General features: G+C 49.8%; 1 protein-coding gene across 7 annotated transcripts; it reads left to right on the top strand.

Annotated features, from left to right (window-relative positions):
- The first annotated feature begins 2103 nt into the window (after positions 1-2103).
- LOC116579398 (zinc finger protein 419-like) lies at positions 2104-24043 on the top strand. Of its 7 annotated transcripts, none has more exons than XM_032324793.1 (4): positions 2104-2338; positions 19032-19070; positions 21120-21246; positions 21936-24043. In XM_032324793.1, the coding sequence occupies exons 2-4, from the start codon at positions 19056-19058 to the stop codon at positions 23018-23020; spliced, it is 1227 nt and encodes a 408-aa protein (XP_032180684.1). In that variant the 5' UTR covers positions 2104-2338; positions 19032-19055; the 3' UTR covers positions 23021-24043. The 7 variants fall into 7 exon arrangements, with proteins under 7 accessions (XP_032180684.1, XP_032180688.1, XP_032180686.1 ...); XM_032324797.1 differs by having other exon boundaries at positions 2105-2338; positions 19032-19201; XM_032324795.1 differs by lacking the exon at positions 19032-19070 and having other exon boundaries at positions 2105-2338.
- The last annotated feature ends 378 nt before the right edge of the window (positions 24044-24421 follow it).

The raw sequence follows: 24421 nt of genomic DNA on the forward strand, positions 1-24421 counted from the left end.
GCTGGGTTTTCATTGGGTTCCTGAATGATTTCCCTAATCTTGTCATAATTGACCGCCTTGTTGGAGGCTGCCTGCATGCCGGCATTGAGACACTGGACTATGCGGTCACGGCACCGGCAGCCATCTGGCCTTTCTGATAGTCTCATCCGGGTTCTACAGCTGGGACCGCCTGAGCGCCAACAGGCATGGTGGCGTCTGTGAGATGGACCTGGTCAGCATGTTCTCCGGCAGCAGCCTGAATGTGCTCCCTCTCCTTTGTGGTGAGGGTGGTGGTTTGGACTACATGTAGGTCATTCCAGGTGAGGTCACAGGCCTGGGCCAGATATTGGAATCCCTTTATGTAGTTATCGGGGTTGGCCTCAAAGGAGATGTGAGGGGAGAGTCGGTGGGGGCACTACCAAGATGGGAAGGGTTAAGTTTTTTCAGGAGTTGGGATAGGAGGGGGTAGGGGTAGACGAGGGCGCTGGTTCAGAGAGCCTGAACATAAGGGACCTCGGCCCATATGCCTTGGTGTCTGCTGAGGTTATCTAGGTCTGTGAGAATTTGGTAATCAAAGGTGCCTTCCGGAAGCCATTGAGATTGATTGTCTAATTGGTATTGTGGCCATGCAACGGTACAGTAATGTATGAGATGTCGCTTTCGCAGGTCCTGGTCCAGTTCCAGGGTCTTAAGGTTAGCCGATAGACACCCTAGGGGTGTTTTGTGGTCGAATTTGGATTGGGAGGGCCCCATGATTCCTCACCGGGCAATCCAAGGGTTGGAGGGAGGTGTCCCCTCGTCTAACACTTGTTGAGGAGAGACAGTGTCAACTGCCGTGAAATTAGGATGTCTCCCAATTCCCAGAGTCGAGGAGGTCACCTGGTGACCTGTGGGGTCCGCCCTGACACGGCCGTGATTAGGACAGGGCTTTCCAGAGAGACGTGGAATTGGGGGAAACTCACCATGGTCTCGGAAGTGGCGCTCGGAGAGGCAGGTCCAGGTCCAGGTAGGGAGAGGAGAGAGCCTCCTCACCAGGGTGGGGGGCTCAATATCCTCCTGGGTTCTGGCACCAAATGTAAGGTTTTACAGGTGAGGTACACACGACACCAGGGGAGATAGGTGCAAGGCAAGGTTTATTAAAGGCGCCCTCAGGCAAGCTTTTGCGACTCTGGAGAGGAGAGTCAGGGAAGTTGAGACCTGGGAAGGGGTTGAGTGAGCTTTTATTAGGCCAAGGCAGGGTGGGGGCTCATAACCATATTTGGTAAGGTTAGAGGTTGGGGATTGGAAAGTCCCAAAGTGGCTGGTTTCTGTTTCTCGCATAAGTTTCAGTTTACTCAAGGTGATGTGTCCTTGACAGATGTCCTTCTGGTGGGAAAGTCCTGGGCAGGGGGATGATGGCGGTCTGGTGGCCATTTTATTGTTCCTGCTGTATTCCCAGGGCCACCGACCTAACATTCAGAATGGTTTGATAAGCTATGTAGCTGATCTCCTGTGACCTGCTGTTGTCTCAGCCTGCTACTTCTCCACCATCTTGACTCCTCCTCGGTTATATTGCTTTTAGACAAGGCAGGGTTTCATGGTTGAAGGGCACACACTACCTTGGCAGGAAATGACATGTGACAAGTTGCTGTCATCTTCAGATAGGTGTCAGGTTCTTAAATGCATGAACATTAATAAAAGAAAACCTCATTTCTAATGGATTGATAAGGTGTTCAATGAAGACAATTAGATTTTCAAAATTACTTGGTTGAATTTTATTTTTTAACAATACTATGGTGTGTCCCTTTGGCCGTGCGGCCTTTGGGAGTGGATTTAAGAGTCTGCAATAACAGATACCTATTTCTGGCATTTTCCAAAACTGCACTCAGAGGAAACCTGGGTATACCGCTTGAAGAGTCAGCGACCCCCACGCTAAATCTTAGGAGCCCACTTCCCGGTGCACCTGCACGTTGTCCTTCGGCCTCCCTCACCCAAGTTAGGAAGGACCCGGCTCCCAGGTAGGGTGGGTGGTGCGTGGGAACGACACATTCCTCTGGAAGGCTCTGCGGCAAGCCCGGTGGGGCGCTGAGCCAATGAGAACGCAGCATGTCGCCCTTTTCCTGCGGATGCGCATGTGAGGCGGGACTTCCGGCGGTGTCCTCAGGCGACGGGCCCCTTCGCGTAGCCGGAGGGTTTGGCTGGTGTAGCGCGCGGGGAACTACGGGTTAGTTGGGAGTGGAAGGAAAGTGTCGGAAGAGGCGTCATTCCCGCCGCGGAGGCCGCTGCGAGGCTCTTCTGTCCCCGCTCGGTCGCCCGCCGCTCCCCGCCCCGCTCCTCCCGCCGGTCGTTGGCGGAGTCCGCGCCGAGGAAGCCGGCTCAGGTGGGTGCTGCGACCCCGGGGTCCCCCGCCCCGAGCGCTGCAGTCGGATGGAGGGGCGCCCTCGCAGCTCCCCGCAGCCGGGCCGGCGGGGCGGGAGCAGAGGGCGCCCCAGCGTGCGGTCCCGGCTCCGTCTGTGCGGTGGGGCGTGGCTGGGGAGGGCCCGGCAGGTGCTCCTGAGTCGGGGCCGGGAGTGGGGGGTGGGGCGGGCCTCTCGCGGGTGCGGGGAGCGGAGGCCGAGGCGGAGTGCCTCCTGCAGTGGCGGCGTAGGCAGCGGGTCCGCTGAAGGTCGGAAGGGGCGGGGATGGGAGGGCCCCGATGGTGGCTTATAAAAATACATATTTGTTGATTAAGATGACCAAAAGATATTTCTCATATATAGCTGGTCTTGGTCCATGGTTCTCGACTCACAGTTTCCAGAAACTGGAATTTCCCAAGTGTTGTCGGTGATGAAGTTGTCTGTGTTCGGTGACTGCGGTGACTTTTGGAAGTACTTAAGTTAGTTGGGCGTGGGTTGGGGGGAGGGGAGACCAACCATACGATTAGACATTTGGAAATTTTAGTTCCTCCCCTCCCACCTCCTATTTCCCCCCACCTTGGGGGAAGGGAGGTGGGCTGGAAGTTGAACCAATAGCCAGCAGCCACTGACTGAACCTACCGTGCCTGTAATGCAGCCTCCCTAAAAACCTAAAGGACACGGCTCAGAGCTTCCATGCTGGTGCACAGGGACATTTAAGGAGAGTGGTGCACCTGGAGAGAGTATGGACGCTCTGCGCCGTCTTCGTACCTGGCCATATGCATCTCTTCTGCTTGCCCGTTGCCAAGTTATTTCCTCTCATGATGAACTGATGATCTAGCAAGAAAAAGGTTTTCTGAGTTCTGTGAGCCATTCCAGCAGATCAGTTAAACCTGCGGAGGGGATCTTGAGAACCTTTGATTTTTAACCAGTGAGAAGCACAAGTAACCGCCTGGCTTGCACATGGCGTCTGAAATGGCAGGGGATTGGGATTGACGTGGGGGTGCATTCGTCCTTTAACCTGTGATTCTGATGCTGTTTCCTCATCGTGTCAGAATTGAATTGGCTGCTTGGACATCTTGCTGGCTTTTAAGAATTGCTTGTGCCCCCCCGCCCCGCCCCCCGCTCCCGTGGGGAGCAGTCAGCTAAGCGTCCCACTCTTGGTTTTGACTAGGGTCCTGATCTCCGGGTCATAAGATCGAGTCCTGCCTCAGGCTGTGCGCTCAGCACAGTCTGCTTAAGACTGTGTCTCCCTCTGCTCCTCACCACCCCTTCAAATAAATAAATTTTTTTTCCTTTTACATTGCTTGGTATTGTGTGAGGAGGCCCAGGGAACTCTCCCCCAACCCCCTGCTACACACACACACACACACACACACACAGAGACTTCTTGGAATTGGTTCCAGGGACCTAATGTTAGGCGCATATCCAAATTTGAAGTTTAAAATGGTTGAATAATAGGTAGGAAATGGAGACAGGGATACCCCTAAGGAGGACACTGTGATAGATCCAGGAGAATTTGTGGTGGGGCTAGACCGTTGCAGTCCTAGAGCAGAGATGTGATGGGAGTTCGGCTAGATCGTAAAGATAGAGTCAGTAGGGTTTCCTACTGCATCCAGTCTGAGTAAAAGGAGAGAAGTGAAAGACCATCTGAAGTTTGGTTTTTTGTTTGTTTTGTTTTGTTAAGAGGACGGAGGAGAAGACGGAGAGAGAATCTTAAGCAGGCTTCATGCCCAGCATGGAGCCTGATGTGGGTCTCAATCCCAGGACCCTGAGATCATGACCTGAGCCAAAATCAGGAGCTGGACACTGAACTGACTGAGCCCCCAGGGGCCTTTAGAGAAGGAGATCCTTAAGATTGTTCTTTCAGATGGGCTCTGTAGTGAGGTTTGAGAGGCCTGAAACCAGAGGGCAGGGTACAGGTGGGCACATATTCCTGATGCTCTCTCTGAGGGGAGCAGTCCTGGTGTGGGATGAATTCTGGCCTGTTTGTAAAAAGGGAGGTCTAGGTGAGGTAAGGCGCTGGCTTGTCATGGAGACTGAGGTATGAGTTGGTGTAGCTTCTCCTTAGAGCAGCTGGTCGGGGCCCTGCTGCCTCACCTCCCATCCACCGTTCTGTAAGGGGCTCCCTGCATGCTGTCTTCGGAGGACTGTAGTTTAAGGACTAGTAGTGTCAGTGCCTCCCTTTAACTTAAGAATGTATGAGACAGTTACTGAATTGAACATGAAACAGCCACTCTCCAAATATGTACACACAGGCAGGCAGTTAGAAAGGAACACACTGAATTACTTAAATTTATCCAAATACTTAATGATTGGTTTAAATGTTAACTTACCTTTCAGTATTGGCTTATTATGTAAGTTTGTGTATCACATCCTCTTAAACCCTTAAAAAGTGGGAGGAATACACAATCAAGTTTTTAAGGCCCCACACTTCACTTGCACTGAGAACACAGAACCATGGCTGCTGTGGACTAGAGATAGCCGGTCTACAGCGTGTCCTATGTAAGTGTGGTATCAGTGTCAGCCCTACGAGGTGGAAAACAGTCTTCTTCCCATTTTATGGAATAAGCGCACTGACACTCAGGAAGCGTCAGTCTTTCCAGAGTCCCACAGCTAGTAAGAGGCAGCACTGAGGCCCAAGGAGCTCATTTTGGACCTGCTTGTTGGATCCTGCCGTGGTTCCCATTTCTCATGGCCTCCATCCTTCCACAGGGTCCTGTGGCGGTGGCAGAAATGCTTCTGGACCCTGCACCAATGAGTAGCAGATGTCCCAGGCTCCTCCCCACCCTAATTTTCACCCCAGTGGTTTAGGTAACTGTCTATAGGGAATGGTGATGTTCCTTTTTTTTTTTTTCTTTTTTTTAAGATTTATTTATTTATTTGACAGATCACAAGTAAGCAGAGAGGCAGGCAGAGAGAGAGGGGGAAGCAGGCTCCCCACCGAGCAGAGAACCCAATGTGGGGCTCAATCCCAGGACCCTTAGATCAGGACCTGAGTCGAAGGCAGAGGCTTAACAACTGAGCCACCCAAGCACCCCAGAAGGGATTTTCACAACACAGAGTACTAACCACTATATGATCACGGCCAGAAGGGATTTTCAGAGGAAATGTAAAGAGTATGTTCTTGGCTACATCAGAAATGTTCGAGTCTTTTGAGTGGATGTGGGATGTGTCCACTTGGCTGTTGGAGCCCCAGATTTGGAGTCCAGTGGAGGTGTTCAGATTGGCAACAACCACAATATAATTCTTTTTTTTTTTTTTAAGATTTTATTTATGTATTTGACAGCTATCACAAGTAGGCCGGGGCGGGGGGGTCGGAGAGCAGGCTCCCTGCCGAGCAGAGAGCCCGATGCAGGGCTTGATCCCAGGACCCTGAGACCATGACCTGAGCCAAAGGCAGAGGCTTAACCCACTGAGCCACCCAGGCGCCCCCCACAATATAATTCTTGTGTGGACCCCAGTAAAGCTGTGGGTCTGATTTCAGAGGAAGCATCTTTATATTATGGTGGCAGCGCACCAGCGACAAGGGAAGGAGAGGGTAAGTCTGTGTGTCAGGTGGGCACCTGGACAGTGGTGTTGGGGGTGTGCGCCTGTGAGGTGAAGGGTGGAGGTCATAAAGCTGCCTGAGTGGACATAAGATGGATGCTGAGGTGCCTCCGCAGGGAAGGCCGGACACCAGGGCAGGACAGGGCCCATCATCCTTCGGTGGATGCAGCGAGGTTTCCTGATGATCTTTGCTGGGACCCTTTCATTCAGGCTGGTAGATTCGTTGAGGGAAATGGGGCCAGCCGGAAGCTTTGCTTGTCTGAGGCTTTGAATGAAGGTCCAGTGGTGAGAGGAGGTCAGGATTGCTTATGAGATCGTCACATCCTCACAGATGCCTCTGCAGTTGAGCTCAAGCAACACAGAGTTAGGTGGGGACACGTGACAATGAGAGCTGCTCTCCAGTGCGGGGGGACTTGGGTGTGCTGATGCAGGACTGGGGCAGAGGGGGTGCTGGTAGCATCTGCGGTGTACCGCCTGGGCTCTGTGCAGACTGGCATGTTAGCAGGCCGAAGAAATGCCTCCAGTGTGGCCAGGGCCGTTGTGTCAGCCATCCCTGGTCAGGTGCCTGTCCATGCTTGGAGCGCCTGCGCCCCCAGGCCTTCCCAGCCCTTTTGCTAACATACTTTGGGGCCTGCTTGTGCCAGTGACTGCAGGCACTGATCTGGTCACCGCACGTAGGGACCACTGAGTTTTTTTTTGAAGACCTTCCTCTGAAGGCATTGTAAATTTAGAATGTGGGATTTGGATGTGAGGTGCTGGCCACTCCCTTTCCCTGCCTTTCCCTGAGGACTGGACTGGCCTCTTCCAGGCCCGGCTGGTTTCTCACATTGACCAATAGGAGGCCCCTGGGTACCAGACAGGGGGGACATCACTTCTGGAACATCAGGAGAAGCTCAAAGGAATATGACCCTCATGCAGAGCTTCTGTCCTGTGTCCACCATCGTGTGATGCCTAGGACAGTGGCCACACCTCATTTTTACCTTTTCTTTCCCACTAGTATTTCCGCTCTGACTTTGGGCTCTTGTCTTTGGCCTTCCACTGCTTCCTTGGAGGGCTGCACATATCCTTAGATAGTCTCTGAACACCGGCCACTGTGTTGTAATCACCCATTTCTGCGTCTGGACCCAGTCTTTTGTCAGTGTTCAGCGGTCCCCAGCAGCTACGGTCTGGTTGAAAGTCACCTGCAGAGGAGGGGGTTGGGGAGCCTGCCTTCTCCCCGCACTTCCTCTCCCTCGTGTCCTTCCCCAGAGTCAGGGCTCTACCATCACGGGGGCTTGCCAGGCTGAGCTCCGCACTGCAAGCCTTCCTCTCCCTGTCTTGAGTCCTACTCGCCTGTCAGCAGTCCTGTGGCCTCATCCCTGGGTATGTCTGAGACACATTCCCAAGGGGGCTGCCTCCTGCCACTGAACTCAACTGGCAATTTCCCAGCATTCGTCTGCTTACAGGTTGCTGGCATGGAGTCCAGGACGAGGCGGCCCCTTCAGAGCACGGTGATTCTGTAGGAGGGTCACAGGTCAAGACTCCAAAGTCAGGCCCACCCACCCAGAAGTCCCAGCCCTGGGAGCCATGTAGCTTGCTCTGGAAGGACCTTTTGCGCTGGGCTGAGCATGATGGTACACGCCCTGAGCGAGGCCCACACACTTGTGGGGGAAACTTCAGCAGCATCAAAAGAAGCAGAATAGAAACTTTCCCTCAGGGAAAGTGAGGGGAGCCCTTCATTTGGACCATGTAGCGTATCTAGCAGAGACCTTGGTGTGGAGGGAGGATGGAGAGGGCTCCACAGTCTTTCTCCCTCCCCGCTCCCAGCCACTCACAGTGGGTTGAAGCCACACAGGGACACCAAGTGGAGACGCCTTTGAAATCAGACAGAATGGTTTTAAGTGCAGTGCTCTGGGAAGGCCTTCAGCCACAGGACATGCTTACAGAGTCCAAGAAAGTCACGCTGCAAAAGGGCCTTAGAGTGTAGTGGAAGTGGGACATTTTTTAAGTACAACTTCAGTAAACATTTTATCAAGACTTCTTCTGTCCTTTTTTTTTTTTTTTTTTTAAAGATTCACTTATTTTGACTGACAGTACAAGCAGGGAGAGCAGGAGGCAGAGTTAGAGGGAAGATGGGGGCTCTCTGCTGAGCAAGGAGCCGGCTGTGGGACTCGATCCCAGGACCCTGAGATCATGATCTGAGCTGAAGGCAGCTGTTTAACTACTGAGCCCCCAGGCATCTCCTCAGTAACCATTTTAGCAATCCCAGTGAAGAAAGAGTGTTTAAGTGCAGCCCACGTGGGAAACTGTAGGTACAACTCCACACTCACTAGCCACAGGGAAGTTCGTAGCGTAGAAAGAGTGTGGTGAATGCAGGAAATCTTTCACACAGAACTCACGTCTCCTTAAACAACAGAGAAGTCACATTGGAGAGAGGCCTTTGTGTCGTGAATGTGGGAAGGCCTTCATCAGAAAGTCCCACCTCCTTCAGCATTATAAAATGTGGGGGAATTCTTTACACAAAAATCTTTACACAAAAATGTGGACTTATCATCAAAATATTGTCGCTCTCGACCCGCAAGAACGACCCGCAAGAACGACCCGCAGACGAGGTTGAGTGGCAAACTTCTTTATTGTCAGTCTTCTACATATCTTGATCCGGGAACCCTGCTCCTCAAATTAAGCCCCTTATTATAGTATCAGTAGTTACAAATGCCCAATCACCATATCACGCGATTCACCTAAACACCAATCAGAAGGACTACTAGTGACCTTATCCATGAGCATGTGAGATGCTCGTGAGCACCTACGTGACTCCATAGGTTTCTATTGTTCTACAGATCTTGTGCCCTTCCCAAAACTACAGGTTAATCATATACCCTCCTTGTGACTCCAGGCATTGAACGTGCGTCGTCCACGAGCGCACCCATTTTCCTTGGGTTAAACATTCACAGTCCCATTATCCTGGGCCTAGTCACCTACGTGACTGCCATCCACAAGTGCATGGCTCCCCACATCTCCCCCTTTTCTTTTATATATGGCAGGGATCGTGCCTGTCTTAGGTTGCCAATCCTCAACACACATGCTTACCCGTCATCGGGTACTCCCCCTGGTCGAGGAGCCCCTGTCTTAGGTTGCTATGGTGAGGGATCAGTCTTACCCGTCTTTGGCTACCGATCCAGCATACTAAGCCATATTTGGGGGGAGGTACCAGCTCCAGAGCCCACATACATACGTGAGTTAAAATTGTCACGCGTGTGGTAGACATATAACCTGAGGAGGGAACAGGAGTCAGAGGGCAATAGAGCAATATTAATATACTAATGATCAAAGAAGGTAAGGCACAGATCGCAGCATGGTTATTCCAATACTTCTAATAATTTTTACTTCATGCTGCACCTTTTATATTATTTTTCTTCTTATGCTTTGATTGTATCATATGTAACTGAGCACATGTTTTCTTTTTGAAGTTGGACCAGACCTTTAGAAATCCTCCTCCTATAAGCAATAGACATAAGATGATTCCCAAAATTCCTACTAGAATCCAGAAGGTATAATGTAAAATATTTCCTGGGTTAAATCCCTGTAAAGCATCTTTTAAAGTAGTCAAAATACGACCAGCCATTTTTGCTGGATTAGATATATCTAATCGCGCATGCCCAATGGTAGTGATTTCTCGTTGTAACTGTAAAAGATGATGTCGCTCTCGACCCGCAAGAACGACCCGCAGACGAGGTTGAGTGGCAAACTTCTTTATTGTCAGTCTTCTACATATCTTGATCCGGGAACCCCGCTCCTCAAATTAAGCCCCTTATTATAGTATCAGTAGTTACAAATGCCCAATCACCATATCACGCGATTCACCTAAACACCAATCAGGAGGACTACTAGTCACCTTATCCATGAGCATGTGAGATGCTCGTGAGCACCTACGTGACTCCATAGGTTTCTATTGTTCTACAGATCTTGTGCCCTTCCCCAAAACTACAGGTTAATCATATACCCTCCTTGTGACTCCAGGCATTGAACGTGCGTCGTCCACGAGCGCACCCATTTTCCTTGGGTTAAACATTCACAGTCCCATTATCCTGGGCCTAGTCACCTACGTGACTGCCATCCACAAGTGCATGGCTCCCCACATCTCCCCCTTTTCTTTTATATATGGCAGGGATCGTGCCTGTCTTAGGTTGCCAATCCTCAACACACATGCTTACCCGTCATCGGGTACTCCCCCTGGTCGAGGAGCCCCTGTCTTAGGTTGCTATGGTGAGGGATCAGTCTTACCCGTCTTTGGCTACCGATCCAGCATACTAAGCCATATTTGGGGAGAGGTACCAGCTCCAGAGCCCACATACATACGTGAGTTAAAATTGTCACGCGTGTGGTAGACATATAGCCTGAGGAGGGAACAGGAGTCAGAGGGCAATAGAGCAATATTAATATACTAATGATCAAAGAAGGAAAGGCAGAAATCGCAGCATGGTTATTCCAATACTTCTAATAATTTTTACTTCATGCTGCACCTTTTATATTATTTTTCTTCTTATGCTTTGATTGTATCATATGTAACTGAGCACATGTTTTCTTTTTGAAGTTGGACCAGACCTTTAGAAATCCTCCTCCTATAAGCAATAGACATAAGATGATTCCCAAAATTCCTACTAGAATCCAGAAGGTATAATGTAAAATATTTCCTGGGTTAAATCCCTGTAAAGCATCTTTTAAAGTAGTCAAAATACGACCAGCCATTTTTGCTGGATTAGATATATCTAATCGCGCATGCCCAATGGTAGTGATTTCTCGTTGTAACTGTAAAAGATCTAGACTAACATTAGTATCATGCCAAATACGTATCAACGGGCACACAATTAGAAAGCTTACAATTAATACAACTTATGTGATAGAGACTATAATCCTTAACCACTTGCCCCCTCCCTATTACAAGCAAAAATGGTTTAGGTACACAAGTACGAAAAGTAAGACTTCCCGATTCCGATATAGCTCTAGAATTATTAATAGGTCCCATAGCGGCTACCACTTTCCACAGGTCAGGATGAAACATTTCTTGTTGTGTAGTAAGTATACTTCCTGGAATATATTGATAATGGTAAGAGCTTCGTGTATCATTCTTAGACCAGTCCGTGATAGGAAAATCAATACCCGTCGGGGAGATGACCAATGGTCTTGGCAAATAATATTCAGTCCACAAAGGACCCTCCGCTTTTCTGACGATTATCTAAAGTTTTAAGCGTCAGTAACAAACATGAGTTAGGGTGAGAAGATTGCACTCTATGCTGAGCCATTTAAAGAAGGGCTTGAAGCTGGGCAGTCTCTTGTCTCGGCCACAGTTGAACTGACTCCGCCTTCACGGGGACAGGTTGCAGGACGGTCGTCGTTGCTATCATCATCATTAGCAGCATCCTCCACAGGTTCCACTCCGGCACCCAGAGTGGAGCAGGCGCATCCTGTGGGAAAACACAAAGGGAACCTCGGTGCCATCTAAGCACCGGGTCGGGTTTGGATAATTGGCCTTGCAAGTCTCCTGCCCCTCTCAGTGTCTTCTAAGCCCTGAGGGCCGCCGTGGCTATCTGTTGATACACCGCAGGGGGGTATGCACTCTGCACTTGGGCCCCGAGGTATGGCCCCGTGCCTGTCAGCATTTCCAAATTCCATTGCGGGTTACCTGCGGCTGCATTTCTTCGTGCTGTGTCCAGACAATTGTCCTGATTTTGGATTTTCCATTCTAGATACTGCCCCCCACTCAAAACCGCCCTGGCTAAGTTAGCCCAATCCTCGGGAGCGAGGTAGAGTGTTCCCAGCGACTCCACAAGGGAGACCGTAAAGGCTGCTTGGGGCCCATAGCTGCTAACTGCCTCCTTCAGCTGCTTCACCAACTTAAAATCTAGTGGCTGGTGGTACCTCTGATGATTCTGATCTTCTAACACTGGAAAAAAACCTTTTCCCGGGCCAAGGACCTCTCTCCAATTCTCCGCGGCGCAGCCCGAACAATAGCACGTCTTGGTGCAGCTGGGCTTATAAGGCGGGGGCCACTCATGGGGTGGCGCTGTGGAGCTAGAATGCGGAAGCGGCGTAACTTTCGTTTTTAATTTCGATTGTGCCATAACTGCGGCTTCCGCCCCTGCTCTCAGCTGCGCCATTACTTCTCCCTGCACTCTTAACTCTCCTAATAGTTTTTGCAATTCCGCCTCTTTATCCTCAAATCGTTGCCTCATGGCTTCCAAGTCTGTCTGGAGACCGGGAGATTCCTCCTTCTTGTTGTTTGCCTCTATCTTTCCTAGCTCCTGCAACTCGCTTTCTGACATCCCTTCTGAGCTTTCGCTTTCAGAGTCAGGGTCTCGGGAGGAGCCCTTACGGGATTCTTCTTTCACTTGCAAAAAAACTTCCCCTCCCTGTAGTATTGCTCGCTGCAGGGGCTCTCGGGGGGAATGCAAACATACTTTCACCAGGGACCACACGGCGAGAGTCCCCGGGGATGTAGAGAGGCAGAGTTTTAAATCCTCGCCCAGGTGTTTCCATTGTGGCACATTTAAAAGCCCTTCCTCTATGAACCAAGGGGCAATTTCGCCGGCCTCTTTTAAGAAGGCGCGAGCAGTCTTAGCCTTTAGTGGAGTGCCATGGGCTTTCAAAAGGTCTCTCAATGGACCTTCCATTTTATATCGGGCAAGTTCGTTTCCCATCTTTGGAAACCCTTACACCTCTGAGGAACCTTAAAAAATTGCCCACTAACAGTAGTCCCCAGAGACTTCACCCCCGTCTAAAGACAGGAAATAGGCGCGCACTTTAGCTCGTCACCCTAGGGCCCTTTAGGGTGAACTTTCTCGTTGCTCTTACCCCAATCCTCGGTCCACGTCCAGAGTCGGGTTCCCGGGCTTCGGCACCAGATGTCGCTCTCGACCCGCAAGAACGACCCGCAGACGAGGTTGAGTGGCAAACTTCTTTATTGTCAGTCTTCTACATATCTTGATCCGGGAACCCCGCTCCTCAAATTAAGCCCCTTATTATAGTATCAGTAGTTACAAATGCCCAATCACCATATCACGCGATTCACCTAAACACCAATCAGGAGGACTACTAGTCACCTTATCCATGAGCATGTGAGATGCTCGTGAGCACCTACGTGACTCCATAGGTTTCTATTGTTCTACAGATCTTGTGCCCTTCCCCAAAACTACAGGTTAATCATATACCCTCCTTGTGACTCCAGGCATTGAACGTGCGTCGTCCACGAGCGCACCCATTTTCCTTGGGTTAAACATTCACAGTCCCATTATCCTGGGCCTAGTCACCTACGTGACTGCCATCCACAAGTGCATGGCTCCCCACAAAATATCCCAGGCCAAGGTTTTATGAGTTCAGCATATAGCAAGGCCTTTGTTAGAAAGTCTGGCTTCTTCAGTCACCAGAAAACGCACGCTGGAGGAAACTTCACAAGTGCAGCTAATGTGGGGGAGTGTTTAGGTACAAACCACTTTCATTAACCATCAGAGAATTCACACTGGGTAAGGACATGATGCATGCACGGCATGTGGGAAATTCTTTAGCCAAGACTCCCACCTCATTCAGCATCTGGGAAGAATGGGAACTCATGAGTACAGCAGAAGGGGAAAGATTTCAGCTGAAAGTGTGTTCTAAATTAGCACTGGAAAAAAACAATATATAGTTTTCTTTTAAAAGTTGTGGAAAAGGCATGCCTGGGTGGCTCAGTTAAGCAGTTGTCTTCCGCTCAGGTCGTGATCCCAGGGTCCTGGGATCAAGCCCTGTACTGGGCTCCCTGCTCAGAGGGAAACCTGCTTCTCCCTCTCTCACTCTCAATGCTTGGGTTCCCTCTCTCACTCTCCGTCAAATATGATATGTATTTTAGCAGAACAATTTAAAAAAAGTTCTGCTAAAATACATATCATATGAAGCTTATCTTGTTTTTAAGGGTATGGTTCAGGAATGTGAAGTACATTCACTTTTACTGTGGGTATCTGTGACTCTTCTCATCTTGTTAAACTTAAATCCAGTACCCAACTTGCCATTTTCTCCTGCCCCCGATCCCTTGAAACCACTGTTCTATTTCATATAGCATAGCATCCTCCTCAGGGTTCATCCATGCTGTATTTTTTTTTTAAATTTTACTTATTTGACAGAGAGAGAGAGAGAGCACAAGTAGGCAAAGCGGCAGGGAGAGGGAGAAGCAGGCTCTCCGCTGAGCAGGGAGCCCGACATGGGGCTTGAACCCAGAACCCAATCCATGCTGTATCTTGTTTGTGAATCTGAATTTCCTTCTTCTTTAAGATTGAACAGTATTTCATTGTATGTGTATGGCACATTTTCTTTATCCATTTATTCTCTCTATCCATTCATCTGTTCATAAACCTTGAGTTGTTTCTGCCTCTTTTGGCTGTGGTGAATAATTGCTACTATGGGCACGAGTATACAAGTATTTCTTCTAACACCTTACTTTCAAAGAAGATTTCTTCAGCACCTGGCTTGCCAATTATTTTTGCATATACCCCCAAGAAGTAGAATTGCTGGACCATAAGGTAATACGGTCATTTTTTTGAGGAACTGTTTTCCGTAGTGTTGGCACCATTTTACGTTACTGGTGTGTGTGAGGTGTCCAGTTTCTCCTCAGCCCGTTTTTGTGTCTCATAAGGCCCCTTTCCCGCATTGTGATAAAGTCATCCTCTCTTTTCAGATAGGTGTTAGAATCTAAGAAAAATGTAATAGTGGAGTGAAGGTTGGATATAATCACCAGCTCTACTTTTGGCGGGGGGGGAGATTTGAGAGTGAGCACAAGTGAGGGTAGGGAGAGAGGGTCACGCAGATTACCCCCCACCCAGAGCTGGGAGTCTGAGGCAGGCCAGTCCCAGGACCCTGAGATACAAAGTCAGATACTTAACGGACTGAGCCCCTGTACCTTGTTTCCAGTGGAAAAACTCCTGCAGTTGATGAAGTTACAGTCGAAAATGTACTTGAAAAGCAGTAGGAACGTATTTTAGATCCCAGCAATGGGTGGATGCACTGTGTGTCTGAGTGACCATTTGTAGTTTGGGGGAACGTCTGAAATCATATGTCTGTCTCAGTACATTTCTGTGATCAGCACAAACTACATTCCATGAAAATCTGGGTGTTGACCCAAGAAGCTGGGAGCCCCGCCGCACCCCTTCCTCAAAGCCTGCAGATATCCCTACCCAGAGCCTTTCTTGATGTCGCCAGACAATTTCCCTGAGGTCAAGAATGGAGACCCTTGGTGACCCTCTGGTTTCATCAGAACTACATTACCCGGAAGGCAGTGCGCTGTGCGTCCCCTTTGCTGGGCCAGTGAGGGCTCAGGGAGAGGCACTTCCCGCCCCGAGGTCGGCATCTGGATGGGCATTCCAGCGTTGGCCTCCACGACATCTCGTAAACCTGGTTCTGTCCTGCGGACGGAAGCCTTGGCTTGCCTGGGGGGGGGGGGGAGTAGGGGGGTGCTGAGGTAACGGGAGGAGAGACGGGCTGCGCCGGTTGCTCCGAGACTCAACGTAGCTGTCGCCGGGGCTGAAGGCTGAGGTGCCACGCCCCTTTCCGCCCAGGTGAGTGCTGCGCTTCTCGGGGCGCTCGCCCAGCCCAGGCTGTGTTAGAATTTCGTACTTTTGTTCTTGGGGCCGCCGTTTGCCTGGTCTTCCAGATGTTGAGGTAAGACCTGCCAGAGGGATCCGCGCAGACTGGACGTGCGCCGTTAGGTGACCAGCTGCAATCACTCTGGCGTCGTCGCTGCGCCCCGTGAAGAGCCGGCCGGTGGGTTTTACCGCGCGTGCGTGTTGGGTCGGGCGGGCGGTAGCGAGAGCGCTGCGGTGGGGGCTGGCTGGGCTGCCTGCCACGGGACCAGTTCAGCTCTTGCTCCTGGCCCCGCGCACGGCTCTGCTGCTGAGTTCGCAGGCGGGAGCGGGCGGTGGGGCTGAGGGCCACGCTGCCGGCCTGACTGCTCGCTGCCGGGGAGCGCGGGCGCCGCGCAGAAATGGGCTGTAGGGAGCGCCGGAACCCTACGTGTGGGTCCCTGTGGGCGCGTTTCTAGGAAGCATCAGTGGCTGTCGTGGAGGTGTAGTTTCCGCACGTCTTGAATCGCTCCGAAAGGACCGCCGTGTGTCAGGTCACAGGAGAACGGTGCCCTCCGGCTCCTGCGTCTGCCCATTTCTCCGCGCCGTTGTGTGCTGTGACCGCGGGCGTGCGGGGAGTCCTTCTCGCGGGCGAGCGTTGCTGCTCCGGCCGTGCGTGCGGGTCCGCGAGTGCACCACGGTCCAGCGCACCTGGAAAGGCTGGATTCTCGCAGGGAGTCTACGTGCGAATTCACAGGATCTTGCGAAACTGGCTTTAGAGATGTTTCGAGTCTGCATACCTGCCGCCGCTCACGATATCCACGAATCTCCACCGTTCTGCGGGCGCCGCGCAGCGGCCGCTTCTAGGTCCAGCCTTGCGAAGTTTTGCTTTGATGATTACCATGACATTTGCATTTTTAAAAAGTGCTTGATGGAATTGTTTACATACACGATTTCAACTTGTTAGATATTAAGATTTTAGATAATTTATTATAACAAGTATGGAGGATTCAAGAATTTGTGTAATTTTTGCTCAACTCTGGCTTGTCATTTCAGTTTTTGCGATCGCAGAAGCCCTTCATTGTAATGTACTAGGATTCTTTACTGCGATGCTTTTGGGTTTGAGAAATCTGTTCTTTTATTAACTAATTAGAGGGGCGCTTGGGTAGCTCAGTGGGTTAAGCCTCTGCCTTTGGCTCAGGTCATGATCTCAGGGTCCTGGGATAGCCCGACATTGGGCTGTCTGCTCGGCAGCGAGCCTGCTTCCGCCCCCCCCCCCCCCCCGCTTGCCTCTCTGCCTACTTGTGATCTGTCAAATAAATAACATCTTTAATAAAATAAAGAATTAATTCCTATTCTCCTGAAACTTTTCCCTCACAGAACACTTTATAAGCTGCTGTTTCCATGCTCTGTACCACCACTGAGGCATCAGGACCCATGAGTGCCCCACTTTGAGCTCTAGTTTTTTCAACCTAATTCTGTGTTAGTTTTTTGGAACAATTACTCTTGCATTCTAAAGTGATGTTTAATGTTTATTCTTACTTATGTAACCTTGTCACTTTAGAAAGAACTTCGTATGTTCTAAAACACTTGGCATACTCAGGTATTTTAGCAAAAGTTTGTAGACCTTTTATATTTGCAGTAACACAAAGTATGCATTTTTTTAAAAAGATTTTATTTGACAGACAAAGATCACAAGTAGGCAGAGAAACAGGCAGAGAGAGGGGGGGAAGTAGGCTCCCTGCTGAGCAGAGAGCCCCATGCGGGGCTGGATCCCAGGACTCTGGGATCATGACCTGAGCTGAAGGCAGAGGCCTTAACCCACTGAGCCACCCAGGCGTCCCAAAACATGCATTTTTTTTTAAGATTTTATTTATTTATTTGACAGACAGAGATCACAAGTAGAGAGGCAGGCAGAGAGAGAGGAGGAAGCAGGCTTCCCGCTGAGCAGAGAGCCCGATGCGGGGCTCGATCCCAGGACACTGGGATCATGACCTGAGCTGAAGGCAGAGGCTTTAACCCACTGAGCCACCCAGGTGCCCCCCAAAACATGCATTTTTATGATGAAATACAGGCTGTTCCTGTTTTGTTGCCTCAATCTCTTCTTTTTTTCCTTTGAATATTTCTTCGCATCCTGGCATCCTTTGTTAAAAAGATGTATGTATTTATTTACTTACTTGTTTTAGAGAGTGTGAAGTGGGGGGAGAGGGGTGAAAGAGGGAGAGAGGGCAAGAATCCCAAGCATCCTCACGTGGGACTGATATCACAGCCCTTACATCATGACCTAAGCTGAAACCAAGAGTCAGATGCTTAATGGATTGAGCCACACAGGTGCCCCCTGGCATCCTTTAATAACATGTATTAAGCAAAGGTTTTGGCTTTGGTTGTTGTGAATCTTTTAGTAGTGTTGGGTTTCAGTTTCCTGGCTCCAGTTTGTTATGATATCTTTTCTCCACGATGTTTTGGGTACTCCTTCTTATGGATATTGTCAAGATTTGTCTTTTCTCTTTAATTTTACCCTTTATGTATATTTTCTTTGGCTTTTTTTTTTTGAGATTCTTTGTGTATATTAATGCAGTTTTCTTAAGTTGTGATTAAGATTTGTTAAAATTACTGTACTTAACTGTTTTCACTTCCTGATAAATCTGTGTGCCATGTTACTAATTTTATCTTTGTGAACACACACTTAAAATTACCGTAAACTTTTATACTCTACACCCACAAGATTTTTGTTTTTTAAGTGGTTGTATTCCTTCATCATCCTCTGGTACCACTACAAGAGAAAATGATGATAGGATACTTCAGGTAAGCTGCTTTGCTAACATAGGCAGAAGTTTAATCATTGTAAGGATAGAAAGTAATGCCTCAAAGTAAATAACTTTACATAATGAGGATGGAGCAAAGGTTAGGTCCTAGCTTGTTTCCTTTCTCTGAAGCTGAAACAGAAATGCAGCTGTGCTGAACTGCAGGAGGCCAAAGCACCTTTGCTGCGTTGAACTGCGGGATGCCAAGACTCCAACAACCTCTGCGGAGAGATTAGTTTTGAGGCACAGTCCAGACTCTAGGAGTGGGTTTAGTTGTCTGCCCTGGGGGAGAATATATTCGCAATATTTTTCTGCACATTTATTGAAAAACTTGGAAAAGAAGATTAAGGAGTCACATATCTAAACAGTTATTAGGGGCAACCAGGAAGTATAGGAAGAGAGGAACGCATTTTTGGCATAAGAAGAATCAGAATCATAAGGAATAAAACAGAAGGGTCAGAAGCACACCCACACATAAACATGGACTTACCTTATATCCTTTATTCTTGCTGCTCATTCGCCTAAGGGACGTTACCCAAACACAACCCAACCCCGACAGGCTCTATACTCCCTTTTCCCACTTTGGAAGGACATACCTGAGAATGCACACATGCTTTTGGCATAACCGTAACACATTCTACTTTCTGGTATAAATACTTTCTTTATCCTCTTCAGCTTTCATCTTTACCTGAAATTATTAAGTGTTTCATATTGTCTGTGTCCCTGATTTGAATTAAATTAACGTGGCCCTGCTCTTCCTGCAGGTTCTGCTTTCAGCAGATGCACTTATGGACCCTGCACCGGTGAGTGTCAGGTGTCCTGGAACTCTTGCTGCCACTCGTCCTGCCTTTGGTGTCTAGAGACTCTAGATAAGCCCTTAAGCCCGCGTCAGAGGTTATATGGAGAGAGAGTCCCACTTTTGGCAAGCAGCAGGGTGAGATGTGAAAGGTTGTCTCAGGTTTCAGTATTGACTGGACTGTTCTAGGTCTCATACATCGCTGTTATGTCTGCTGAGAACAGAGGGCAAGGAACCGAGTCAGAGTAGCAGCCACACAGTTCTGGAGCAGAGGAGATAGAATATGCCACAGCCCGGGAAAGATCATTACTAAGGCTGGTACAGTGGTAGATCTGGAAGTAGGATTTATTTGAGAGAATGAGAGAACACACAAGGAGGGGGAGAAATAGACTTCACTGATCCCAGGACCCTGAGATCATGACCTGAGCTGAAGGCTGGTGCCTAACTGACTGAGCCACCCAGGTGCCCCTCGATTTGTTTAACGATTTATTTGTGAGAGAGAGAGTATACACCCCAGAAAGGGCAGGGTCAAAGGGAGAAGCAGACTCCCCCCTTGAGCAGGGAGCCTGATGCCGTGCTTGATCCTGGAACTCGTGGATCAGGACCTGTGCTGAAGGCAGATGCCTAATTGGCTGAGTTTCCCAGGTGCCCCTGGATTTTTTGTTTGTTTGTTTGTTTTAATTTTATTTATTTACTTGACAGAGATCACAAGTAGGCAGACAGGCAGGCAGAGAGAGAAGAGGAAGCAGGCTCCCTGCTGAGCAGAGAGCCTGATGTGGGGCTTTATCCCAGGATCCTGAATCATGACCTGAGCTGAAGGCAGAGGCTTTAACCCACTGAGCCACCCAGGTGCCCCTGGATTTGTTTTTTTTAAAGTAGGGCCTCTCCAGGTCACAGATAACTCCATATTTTTGGTGAGAATATCAAGGAATTAGGTTTTGACCATATTGAGTCTCAGAGAATTCAGAGATTCCCAAGTATGGGGGACAAATGGACAGCTGGGCATATAGTCCTCAAGACGTTCACACTGTGGCATGTGGTGTGTATCCCAAAATAGAACTATGGTGTGTATCCCAAAATAGAACTGAGGATCTGATACAGGAGGAGGCATGTTTGGATTATGGCATTGCCACTGGGGGACAAGGAAGGAGAGCTGTGGAGGGTAGATGGCACAGAGATGACCAGACAAGAGTAGCTGTAAACAGAAATGTAGAGGGAGGTAGGGGGAGGGGAAAGTCCAGCAGGTAACCAGATTTTCATGGGCGTGAATGAGACCAGAGCAATAATGGAGGTGAGTTGGTGAAGTCACACTGGTACCTAATACCAGGTTTTTGTGGTGGTTCTCTCAGGATCTCTCAAGATCACCTCACATAAAGTGTTGTTAGGACATATATACCTGGTGCAGTGGCACAGAGACATAAAATGTCGAATACAGAGGCGGAGTGTGACCAAGGTTATTGAGATCTGGGTGTGATCTGCATGTGGTCTAAGCCAGGAACAAAGGTGGAGAAGCCCCTTCTGTGTGGGGTCATGGGAGGTTGGCATCTATTACTGCACATGGCAGGAACTTCTAGATGCCACACACTGATAAAAGTCACTGGCTCTGGTCATGATCTCAAGCCCCATGTCGGGCTCTCCGCTCAAGTGAGGAGCCTGTTCCCTCTCTGTCAAATGGATAAATAGGGTCTTTCAGGCTCCCTCTCTGTCAGATAGATAAATAGGGTCTTTTAAAAAAAGTCACTTTTATGGGCCAAGTAGTGGGTGGGGAGTAAACATACCGTGGAGGTGTCAGATCTGGTGAGTAGGAGTCAGAAAATGCTGGGCCCAGCATGGTTATGTGTGGGAGGCAAGATCCTGGGGAGTGTTGGATGTCATGCAGGAGAGGCATGGAGGTCCTGCCTTTCAGGCAGCATCTGACCACCTTCCTCTTTGTTCCTCCGGGTACCAGTGCTTAGGCTGCAGAACTAGGGCAGATAATGAGCAGGGAAGGGAGGAGGGGAATGAATGTGGGATGAGAGAGACTGCGTCTGGTTGTAACTATCGTTACTCCTCACAGAGCTCTGTGACCTTTGAGGACGTGGCTGTGTACTTTTCCCAGGAGGAGTGGCGATTTCTTAATAAGGCTCAGAAACACTTGTACCGCGATGTGATGCTGGAGGTCTTTGCACTCATTGCCTCACTGGGTAAGGCCCCTCCTCCCAACCCCAAGGTCCAGGGGCTGAGGCACACATACTGTACCTCCTCTCACAAATTGCTCTAACACTCCTTGGTCTGAAGCTCTTTGAGGAAAGGTTTCCATGGACCCGTCCTGTCTTTCCCTTAAAGGCCTGCATCTTCTAGATGCCATGTTGTCCATCTGAAGCTGGGAGAGCACTGCATACATGACAAAGTGGACATGATTCCAGATGGGGGAGGACGTGATCTGTAGCTGGGAATCCTACCAGGAACATGTCATGTCCCAGGCTCAACAGTGTTAGGTGCCGAGGTCAGAGGCTCCTCCCCTTTCTTGACATGAGTTTGCCCACTTGTCATTTTTCCTCTAAGAAAAGACCTGGGAGTAGATCTTCCCCCACCCCCCGGGCTCTGCAGCACCGGCAGGCTTATGTACCACCGAACCCTTCCACTAATGCTGGAACACGGGTGTACAAGGCTCTGGCACAAACACCTTTCCACAGAAGGGAGTCGTGGACACAGCCCCTCCTCCCCGTGGTACACCCCATCTGTGTGTCTTGGCCATGGTGAGCCCTCCCTTTGACACAGCCCTGTCTTTCAAACTACCTCCTCCCTGCCCTTGCTCGTTCCACTGTCAGATGCACATTTGGGGTGGGCTGGCTTCCTCCTCACAGAGCTCCTCACTGTTCTCTGCTTACAGGTGGCGGCCAGGGAGCACTGGAGGCGGCAGCACCCTCTGAGCAGAACGTGTCTGGAGGAAGGTCACAGAAGGCCTACGCCCAGGACTGTAGCCTGGACACAAACCCTGGCCAGACCGCCTGTGGGACGCAGGGGCATGTTCACCAGCATCCGAAGCGGCACAGTGTGGGGCAGCCCCTCAGAAGGAACTTGCAAAGCTGTGCCACCCACACATCAGGGAAGCCCTTCCGTGCTAACTCAGGCCTTCTCCAACACCAGCTCCTTCACAGCCAGGAGACACCCCCTAAGACCACTGACTGCATGGACTACCAGTGCAGTGACTGCGGGAAAGCCTTCTGTCGCAAATACAGACTTGCTCAGCACCAGAGAGTGCACACCGGAGAGCGGCCTTATGAGTGTGTTGAGTGTGGGAAATCCTTCAGCTACAAACACATACTTGTCCAGCACCGGAGAGTGCACACCGGGGAGCGGCCTTATGAATGCAGCGAGTGCAGCAAAGCCTTCAGTAACAAACCCACGCTGGTGCGCCACCAGAGGATTCACACTGGAGAGAGGCCTTACGAATGCAGCCACTGTGGGAAATTCTTCAGCCAGAGCTCCAGCCTTAGTGAACACGAGAGAATTCACACTGGGGCACGGCCTTACAAATGTGGGGAGTGTGGGAAATTCTTCACCTCCAACTCCAACCTAATTAAACACCGGAGAGTGCACACGGGAACAAGGCCTTATGAGTGCAGTGAGTGTGGGAAATTCTTCAACCAAAGTCCCAGCCTCATCAAGCACCAGAGAATTCACACTGGTGAAAAGCCTTATGAATGTAGCGACTGTGGGAAACTCTTCAGCCAAAGCTCCACCCTCATCAAGCACCAGAGAGTTCACAGCGGAGTAAGACCGTACAAGTGCAGCGACTGTGGGAAAGTCTTCAGCCAAAGTTTTGGCCTCACTCAACACCAGAGAGTTCATAGCGCAGACAAACCCTATGAGTGCAGTGGAGGCAGACAATTCTCTAGCCAGAGCACACAACGGAAAGTCCTCGTGAATGCGGCGGCAGCTGTGATGAAGGCTTCAGCCACAAGTCTACTCTGATGCACCCCCCAGCAAGTGCACAGCTCAACCCACCCTTACCAGTGCACCGAATGTGGGAAAGCCTTCGGCTGGAGGTCTAATCTCATTTGACACCACAAAGTTCATCCGGGAGAAAGGCCTTACAACAGAGGTGGAGAATGAGCTGGACTATTTAACACAGCAGCATGCGGCACCCTGGGCGGTGATGCTGTTCCTCACCTGTATCTGCACGTGTCCCAACTTCATAGGCATTAGCGGGGGTAGATGGATGGTATCATGGCACCAAATGTCTAGTTTTTTTGCCCCCAGGCCTTCTGGGATAAGTCACTAATCTTGTAATCCAAATGTTGTGGTTTTCTGTGGGTCTAGAGGTTTTCCTTGGAGGACAGTTGTATTTTTTGGATCAGCCTCTTTTCATAGTGGAGGACACATATGACCCTGTTTGGTATTACTGGTCTCCCTGGAACCCCTTTCAGTACAGCAGACTGGGGCTGGGATGCCCCATACCTCCCTGGGATCGTGGATTGTGCCTGGTTTATAGGAAGGTTTTTGCAGAAATTTTGAGGCCTTTAGAGCCAGCTGCTCCACTTAAAAGCAGAACTAGAACTCCAGACACCTTAAGGGAGAGGAAGTGTAATTTTTATGGCCCATAGCCCCTACCTATCCAGGGGAACTGCAGAGATCCACACAAGCGGCCATTCCTAATCGGCCTGCATCATACTTAAATTGTACTTTTCATGGGGCTGGTTACTACAGGGCCATGCACTGAACAAAGATGCAACAGTTGGTAACTGCCCTCAGTATGACCGAGAAGGAGGAATAAGTGGGAAGAATAAGTGGGGGGTGGGAAAGGGAGCAGGCTTCCCACCACAGGCCTGGGCGCCAGGACCCCACAGTCATGAGTCATGATCTAAGGTAAAGGCAGTGCATAATGATAGAGCTATGTCACCCTCGGCCCGCAAGAACGACAATCAGCCTGGTATGGTGTTAATGCTTCATCTGTTTATTTCATCAACTTCCTTAGCTTATATGCGGCAGGGTGACCAATAAGGGGCCAAGCAATGGGGAGAGCCAATGAGAGTCCTGTTACTATGCTGATTAAATTTGAAACAGCCAATGACTATGTCCTCCTTTAGGCGGGCTTCACCAGAACGTTTGTTGTTTACTTGCAGCGTATTTTGCTGGCAGTGAGCCAAGCGCCATCTTGTAATGGCGGGGACTTTCCCGGCCGGAGGCGGTCCCCGACATCTCCCACATCTCCCCCTTTTTTGTTTTATGGCAGAGATCGTGCCTGTCTTAGGTCGTCAGTAGCAGAAAACATCCTTACCCGTCATCAGACACAAGATATCAATGATCTCTGTCCTGTCTTAGGTTGGTATGTTTCTCTACTGATCTTACCTGTCTTTGACTACCGATCTAGCA

Source organism: Mustela erminea, chromosome 19, assembly GCF_009829155.1.
Source record: "Mustela erminea isolate mMusErm1 chromosome 19, mMusErm1.Pri, whole genome shotgun sequence".
NCBI classification, from domain to species: Eukaryota; Metazoa; Chordata; class Mammalia; order Carnivora; family Mustelidae; genus Mustela; species Mustela erminea.